The sequence below is a fragment of the Ruditapes philippinarum genome, unplaced genomic scaffold, assembly GCF_026571515.1.
Source record: "Ruditapes philippinarum isolate M1 unplaced genomic scaffold, ASM2657151v2 ctg6466_1_1_1_1, whole genome shotgun sequence".
Classification (NCBI taxonomy): Eukaryota; Metazoa; Mollusca; class Bivalvia; order Venerida; family Veneridae; genus Ruditapes; species Ruditapes philippinarum.
This window is the reverse complement of record NW_026856885.1, coordinates 1-8946: the sequence shown is the minus strand read 5'-3', so window position 1 is coordinate 8946 and position 8946 is coordinate 1. Positions and strand designations below refer to the sequence as shown.

Sequence of the window (8946 nt, the reverse complement as noted above, 5' to 3'; positions counted from 1 at the left end):
TACTGTTCTATGTAACGTGACTCAAAAATAAAATTATTTGTTGTTGTTGTTGTTGTCGTTACCAAATAAAGGACCAAGACCATTTCAATAAATATTTGTATCTTTGACATGAATTATTTCAATTTCGTAAGAAAAGTGAAGACATACAGTCCCACGCGATATAATCCACAATCTGTTTATGTTTTGCTGCATGGCTATTAGGACACTGAACATGTATTATCATAAGAGTTGTAACTTTCGACCTTTTCTTTGAAACTGTATCTGTTCTGGTCTTAAGACTGATTTGAGATTTAGGACATGAGACTTTCCATGATATATTCATAAGTAGTTAAATGCGTTTTTACCATCTATTCATCTTACGCTTGTTTCTTTATTACTGATTGAATTAATATTATTTTGGTATCTTATTAGAAGAATGAAAATGTTAAACGTAACAAGTGTTAAACAATAAATTGATAATATAGGTACTTATGGTATAAATACACTTATACAAAGCGTCCGTTTGCAAAATCCTTAACAATACAAACGTGTTTAAAGGCATTAATATCGATGTACAGCATGGGAAACAAAAGGAAAAGAGAAAAATAAGAACAATGGGGGCAACTTCGACAACAATAGAGAAAACAACAATTTAATAACTAGCATAGAATTTATATCAATAACTCTTATTTCCTATTAAATCGCATTTTATAACCTTAAACTATCTAGATATCATGTTTGATCAATTGATTTGTTATCACAACAAAACAGTTGCCTCTTTTACAGAAATGCAAATAACGCACAATCATACATTTGCATGTTCTTCTATTAAGAAACCTTTTATTTTGTGCATTGTTATTCTGTATATATTAAATACTAATGTTAAAGCTTAGAACAAAAAAAAAACGTAAGAAAAAGAGAGAGAAAAAAGGGGAAAATATCCAACTGAAAAAAAAGTCAAATCTTTTTAGCTTGTTAGGGGAGTCATATTTTCATCAAGATGACGAAAAAAGTCTTCCGCAGTGTTGTTCATTATACAATCATACATTCCAGTTTTGGTATCAAAAGCAATGTCAATAATCTTAGACTTTGGAGATTTTTTAAAAATGCTGTCGCTCTTTATTTTCGCCTCTGTAGGTATTCTTGGCTCTTTCCCTTCTCTAACAACATGCAAAACTATCAATATTGTTCTGTTGCGAACGGCTCCTGTAAGATAATAAATCAAACGAAACTGCATTAATTTCTCCCTTAGGATACATATGCAGTACTTCAACATCTAAAGTGAATGAAGTTGATTTTTTGTTTAAGGAGTATGTAAAAGAATACAAATAAAATACTTTTTAGAATGAGAATGTTGTTTTTTATTTCATTAAATCAAACTGTTACTGCAAAGAATCATTGCTAAATGGTAAAGAAATCATTACGAGCAAAAAAGTAGCACAATATTTTGTTTTGCAACATTTTTATTTTGTTAACGCGCAGTTTGTTAAAGCGTGTACATTATATCATAATATAAAGTAATTTTTATCAACGACAAAATAACATTGGTTCCAGAATATAAAAGTTGATTCTATAAGTTTATTCTATAAATACAGGATATGTTTTCATCGAGCGGTATGGAAATACATATTTCACGAGTGGCAGTAGCCAAAAGTGGAATATGATCATTTTTATACAACAAGATGAAAATAAATCCTGTACTGATGAAAAAAAGTTGAATTTAATGTTTATCATCTACCAATTGCCTTTTTAACCTTATGATCAGGAAGAATTCCCTTTAAATTGTGTGTTATCGAAGAATTTAGAAAAAAGTAGTCCGATTAGACACCAGTGAAAATACGAAATATGTTTCATTGAAGTGAAAAAATAAATTTTTGGAGTAAAAAATACGAAAATGAAAAATACGCATGTTATTTCATCAATAGTACTAAAATAATTCATTAATTAGTAAATAATAAATGACTCTCGATAATGATTGTGTATTGCAATTACAATAAAAAATAAGATATAATAAAAATCATTGTAGACGAGTAACGTGTGTCATTACATGAATTACCATGCTATACATCGCACCAAAATTATGTAAAAATTCACCTTACAGCGCTAGTCATGCAGTAGAAATATGGTGATAAATACTCTAGTTATATGAAGCACACAATGTGTTAATTTGTTTGAGTCTTTAATGCTTTTCCTTGTCTTAAAAATCTTAGAACCTGTTTCTCAAGTTTGACGTTCCGAAATATTTTGGCTCATATGAAGGGCATGCAGCTTTAAAATCATCAAATCATTAAATATTTTAAGAATAACATACTTAAGTCTTCATCACAGCAACTATTTATGTCAGATTCAATGCGGGATGTAGCAATGCAAACTATTATCAACAAAAGATCATGGTCGAGGTTTTTAGCTTCTCTGGGCTCCTTTACATCAATCTCGATTCCCAAATCCTTCATTTTGTTTTGAAATATTTCAAACAAAGGTTGACTGTGCATTCGAGTTAGACGGGGTGATCAAATAAACCTTTTTTGTAGGAGTCTCCTACAAAATTAATAATTCGTTAGTGCTTTAGAAAAACGGAAACAAATAATCATTTCAAATATTATAGAATGATCAAATATAATGTAATATATCGAATTAAGCAATATTTACAACTATGGACAAAGAATAAAGATGACGAACCATATTTGCTCTCGAGACCAATGGTGCATCTTTGCTCAGTTTCAAATTGCTTGACTTTGAAATCAGAGAAGTTTGTCCCTGGTCAAAGGCATTATCCATTGGATCTCCATTTGTCTCCATAGGAGCGGCAGGAACCATGGAATCTTTGAGATTCTTTGTCTCCTTAGGGGAAGCTAGAACCAAGGAATCATTGAGATTCCTTGCTTTTTTAAGGAGCAGAAGAAACCATGGAATCTTTGAGATGTTTTTCTTCCTTAGGAGCGCAATAACCATGGAATCTTTGATATTATTTTGTCTCCTTATGGGGAGGCAAGAACAATCGAATCTTTGATATTCTTTATCGTCTTAGGAGCGGCAGAAATCATAGAATCTTTGTTATTCTTTGTCACCTTAGGAGCGGCAGGAACAATGGAATCTTCGAGATTGTTTGTCTCGTTAGGAGCGAACAGGAACCATTGAATCTTTGAGATTTCTTTGTCTCATTAAATGATGCAGAATCCATTACGTCATGTGGTTGCATTCTATCCCGATTAGAGGTAGAAACAATCAAGCTTTGGGCCTGATTTACCTTATGGTTAGAATGACGAAATTCCCTACAGAACTGCAAAATGTGTCTTATTGCTTTTTGTATTCGTATCACACGGATATATGTTACTTTCGTCGAAACCTATGTCTACCACCTTTCCAATATTTCTAACTGTTCTATCCCTTTAATCTCGCTACATGAAGACAGTCTTGGAAGTTTATCCTCTCTCGTAACGTGTAGAATAATCAGAATAATGTTTTTATAGTTATCTTCTGAAATATATTGTTTGCTAATTTTTCGTGGAAATTCCATAATAAATTTAAAATAAATTTCAAAAATGTGCCAATACCGGCAAAAATGATAAAAATTCTACTGTCTTTTTTTAAATTCGATTTAATTGATATTTATATGGTTAAAAATATCATCTTTATATAATCATCATTATAACTGTTTTTTTTTTGTTTTGATATGTATTATCTTCTTAAACAAAGCGTTAAATTCGAAAGTCTACATTTAAAACTTAGCTGAAATGCGTTATCAGTAAGATTTAATGTAACAACAACACAACTTTGTATCCCTTTTCGTAATATAAAATTCTCAGGCCAGAAAAAATGTCAATACCAAGGGAAAACATATTAACTGCCATCGAGTCATAATGGTCCTTTAATATTGGATTCTAGGAAATATTCCTTTTGAATCAATTATGTAACTTCAAAAGGAAATGTTATATGTTTGACTTTAGAAAATTAATTTCTGAATATGAATCAATATTCCAGTGGTTAAAAACTTGATGTATAGTATTTACTTGACGTCTGTTCTAAAACTTCATAATGTAGATAAATAAAGTGTTACTTACTTCAAAGTTTAATTTGACTCTATATTTAATATAATAATTTAAAAAGAATAACTGTTACACATAATAACCTGGTATGTCTTTCAGACACTGTTCAACAGTGGTATGAGTGATCCGGACAGGAATGTGTTTGCAAACAAGAATTAAAATTGTTGTTGGATGTGTCCTTCAAATGTTTCAATAACAGTAAGCATCAATGCGACCCTGTTTTTTTAACTCATACCGCAACGTGTTCGCAAACTTCGAGGATGCCGTGGTGCTTCTAGTAACAAGTATTGTACTGGACTTTGTGACATATTGTACGGTTCTAGAAAATAATGATAACATTGTGAAAAACTGTTAAGTTCTTTAGACATATTTTATTAGATATATAATGGTTGACTTTCCTGATTGAAGATTTTGATAATTCCAATCAGTATCTTGATCATTTTTACATAACAAGTATTGTAAAGAAAATATACCATGGAATAAAATAGGTAAAAAAATAGATGTTACACCGACCGGTAGTGAAACAAGTTGAAATGTTTGACATGTTCTCATTTCTATATTTGGTGTATTGGCCTGAATTTGAATATTCAATGACCCTTTGTCGTTAATTTATCGGATTTTGAAGTAAACCATACGTGTCTTTCTATATGATACAACGCTAAAAGTGTAACTAACCAGCATACCACTTGACTGACCAGCTTCAGTCAGTGTCAGTGATCAAGTGTAAGGTGTCAGTTGAAGGTTTGGATCAAATGATTTTTTAAATGCTTTCTTGTATGATTTTTATCATATTTTGCAAAACTTTACCACTATGTTATATGCATGCAAGTCATTCATTGATAGAAATTAATGAAATAAAAAAAATGAATGTAAAATGCTATTAAAAAGACACGTGTGTTTCATATAATAAACAGACATTAATAATCAGTTGATGAAAACTACAAATAATATTCGTCTGGAATTTGAACTTGCATGGTTACAATTCCGCCGTTTTTACCAGCAGGCCATCGAGCAATATTTTATTGATTAATGTATCGACATCTATACAATCATAAAATCTTAAGCGTAACTCATAACAAAGTAACGTAAAATAACGAAAATAAACAAGTCTTTTTTTTGTCATGTCAATTTTGACAAACAAGAACAAGCCTATCAACGACTGTTAAATCTACATTAGATTTTGATATAATTTCATACCATTTCCGTGCTCATCATTATGTAGCATCTCCTGAAGAAAAAAACTGATTAAATACAACTCAGAGGTATTAAAAAATGTTTATTGCAACCATACCTGCAGAGTTGTTACTTTGGATATGTTTTTAATGGTTACATCAAGTTAAATAACTTCCTTGCAATTATGCACGGGACATTTACCAATACTGCTAAATAACTAACGCATGAAGTATTAAGTTATAAGATTATAGTTTGAAAATGGTTTGAGTAATAGTTATTTTGGCGTTATTGAAAAAAAATAGAAAGAATTCTACATATTTCTACATGTGTCGATTATTATATACTTATTATTAACTTATATGTATTTATGGAACATATTTAGAGAATTTTGGAATTATTACATTGCAGGACACACCTTTTGAGAAAATGGAATACATGTCCAAATATTACAATGGAATGGGAGGTTAAAGTAACTGGAGAAATATACCCCATTAGTCTATAAGGGCATAATTAAAGAATGGGGAGAATTCCTACTTATCACATTTTATTTTTTTTCCTTTTGTTATCATTATTATTATCATTTTATTTTTTTGTCTTCAAACCTGATCGGCAGTTTAAATTTCAGAATTTTCAACAATTTCTATTTGGATCCGGGTATTTAAATGAACAACAAATCATTATTTCTCACGCGAGCACGCATTTTTTGATATGCGTGACTAAGGACACTATGTAAACTTAGATTTTATTGTTCAATTGTCCAACTTTGTCTTTACCGTAGGAGATATTTAAATAGAATATCAAATGAACATTAAATGACGATAAAAGCAATAAAAACACTGTAAAATATATAAAACAAACGGAAACCTTAACGTCAGTTTCAATGTGATAATGATCAAAATTTTCGTTTTATTGTAAAATATTAAAGCATGTCACATCGCCTTACATATAGCAATTTATAAGAATATCAGTATCAGTTACACATCTAATAAAAGTAATGATTCTTCAGAATTCTTTTAAATTATTGTATTTGACAAAAGCAACAGGAATATGTCAGGTAAAAATGACCAATAACCTTCAGGCAGGCTCTTAACCGTATTTGAATCATAACTAAGATGAGTATACCCTTTTCATATGCACACTGGTATTTAATAATGATAGGTTGTACAGCGTCGTTGCGAGATACAACGGAGTCAAACCACAAATCTTTTGTACTCACATATTTTCGCTCAATTTAACTTTACTGAGAGTTGATGGGAATTCTGGAATTAAAGCGCAAGGTACCCGGGCGTTTAAAAAAATATACTTTCTAAAATTTTATCTTGTAATTGTACATCTCTACAGTAATATAATTAAAATTGCCACAACAAAGTATCTCTAGTTTTTGCTTTTGAATTAATATGTAATTTAAGACACTATTTTAGGCTAAATGGATAACGCCAGTCGTTACTTTATTAATAGTGTACAGACAAAACTGAAATTTCATACGACAGATAAAATTTATCATGATTAATTCCAGCTATTCCAGCTAGGTCCCATTCTTGAAGAAAAATATAAAAGGTTTACTTAATAAGCAAAGCAAATTGTACAAGAATTTGTAACAGAGTGACAAACTTCCCTCGCCTAAGATAAGTGCTATTTTAAAAGGTTGAGGTATGGGTTTGGACTCCGGTTAAAAATCTTGGTTATGCCGAGTTGTGTTTCCTTTTCTAGAAACTCTAATTTTTTTTTTAAGTTTATTTATTGATAAGAAGAAATAAAACTTAACAAGCTTTGAATTTTTACTGTCATTTTGACCTTTGAGGTAGGGGTCTGAGTGTTGCACATGACATACCGTCTTATTATTGTCATAATTTGTTTCAAGGCATTTTGAATCCTTTGGTTGATGATCAAGTTATGGACTGGACACAAAGTATACCCTATAACAGAATATGTTAAGATTTGGCCCCAAGTGTGACATTAACATTAAAGCTAGAGGACCGTCGTTATGGCCCTGTTCGTCCCGTTATTGTTTGAACATTGTGGATTTTTTTTAAAATCCTTTAAAACAAAGATTTCAAAATCCCTGGACGATGAAAAAATATGGACGGACAAACCCCTGTTAAGGGTTTTCCTTCAAAATGTACCTTACATTTAAGAAAAGGGTCCGGGTGTTGCGCAAAACAGTCCCACAATGTGAGCATTTTACCCAAATATTTTTAAAAACCCATCATGTTTTAGCATCGACCCCCCTTTTTCCTTTTATTAAAGGGGGGGGTAAAATTTATGCGTATAACATGTCTCATTTATTGTAAACATTTGTACCAATCTTTCAAAAACCTTGAACATGCCCGGGACACAAAATTAAAAAAACCCTTAACAGATTTTTCAGCTTTGACCTTCAAGTTGACCTTGATTTTTAATATATCTTTTAAGGGACGACCGTCGTCTCAAAAATTGTTTAAAACCTTGAAAGAAAAAATAGGAAAAGCCAAAACATATACATTTGTAGTTATTAATGTATAGTTGTTATATTGACTTCTTTATGACAAAATGGAAATTTTCCTAGTTTTATTAATTTGCAAAAAGTGTTTCTACCTTTAATCGTTTAAAGAATTGGTTAAACTTTTGTCTTGGTATCACAATTTGTTCATCACCTGACTGATCATCGACTTGCTGAAACTAAAATAACAGAGGTTTATCACTACCTATATTTTTTATCTGTTTGTGTTGTAACACAGTTACAAATGTCGACTCTCTCGTGTGTTTTTATGCTTTTTGTATGCCCGAAAGAATTTTATGTTATACCCACTGGCGTCCGTCTGTCTGTACTTCCGTCCGTCCGTCTGTAAGCAATTTGGTTGCCTAAACAAAATTAAGTTTAATTTGGCCAACAATATTTAAACTTCTTAGGATGATTGTCCATATCAGGTAGGAAAAAATAATGCTTTCTGAAGCATAACATAACTTTCATTTGGCTTACAATGTTCAAACTTTATTGGGTGATTGCCAATTTGGAATAAAAGATCCATACCTATATTAGGGTCACAAGGTCAAAGGTCAATATCAACTGACCTTAATATTGTTAACAATTTTACAACTGTCAAACTTCATAGGATGATCACTTATATTGAGTACATTAATTATATGCCCTAAAAAATGTTTATATTATGTTATACCTCGGCGTCTGTCTGTCCATCCGTCGTAGCAATTTAGCTAACAAGAAAAAAACTTGCTGGTGGTGCTTTGGAAACAGCAACTGTATATATATGAAGGGTGTTCAGCTATGAATGCGGATTGTTTCTGAAGAAGGTAATACTTTATTTAATTCCCATGTCTTACAAATGTTTCACCTTCGGACACATAATGCTCTGTCTAGCGGTGCTCTTGATGCAAAATAAAATGATGAACGTCTTTCTTGTTTTGCATTTGTAATATGCCAGTGTTTCCGGAACTTGTATCGTTTACAAAAATCTTTCAGACATACACTGTATCACAACATGAATAGAAACTCACATTATTTCATGTCTATCACAAGACAAATGCATCTATTATCTAGTAAGTAATTGCAAGTTTAATGTGTAAACTTTGTGCAAATATCATCTTACATTCAATGAGGAATTTGATTAAAAACCCACCAATAAATAGCTTTATGCATAAACTCCAAACTGAAGTTATGTTTCCCTTATTAACATGAACAAATAGAACTAATGAAATATAATTTTCCACAAGGCGTTTTTAAATAAAATCAAACAAAAACAAAAATGTGGGA

At 31.0% G+C, this 8946-nt stretch overlaps 1 protein-coding gene and 1 long non-coding RNA gene across 2 annotated transcripts; both read right to left on the bottom strand.

The window, feature by feature from the left end:
- Positions 1-343: 343 nt before the first annotated feature.
- Positions 344-2512, bottom strand: LOC132748007 (uncharacterized). The gene is made up of 2 exons (XM_060737545.1): positions 2291-2512; positions 344-1185 (listed from the first exon to the last, which is right to left on the bottom strand). Exons 1-2 carry the CDS (start codon positions 2469-2471, stop codon positions 947-949), a joined length of 420 nt encoding a protein of 139 aa, XP_060593528.1. The 5' UTR covers positions 2472-2512; the 3' UTR covers positions 344-946.
- A 1661-nt stretch (positions 2513-4173) lies between these two features.
- On the bottom strand, positions 4174-7857 carry LOC132748006 (uncharacterized). The gene is made up of 3 exons (XR_009628190.1): positions 7773-7857; positions 5223-5253; positions 4174-4344 (listed from the first exon to the last, which is right to left on the bottom strand). It is a non-coding gene; the product is annotated as an uncharacterized LOC132748006 (long non-coding RNA).
- Between the last annotated feature and the right edge of the window lie 1089 nt (positions 7858-8946).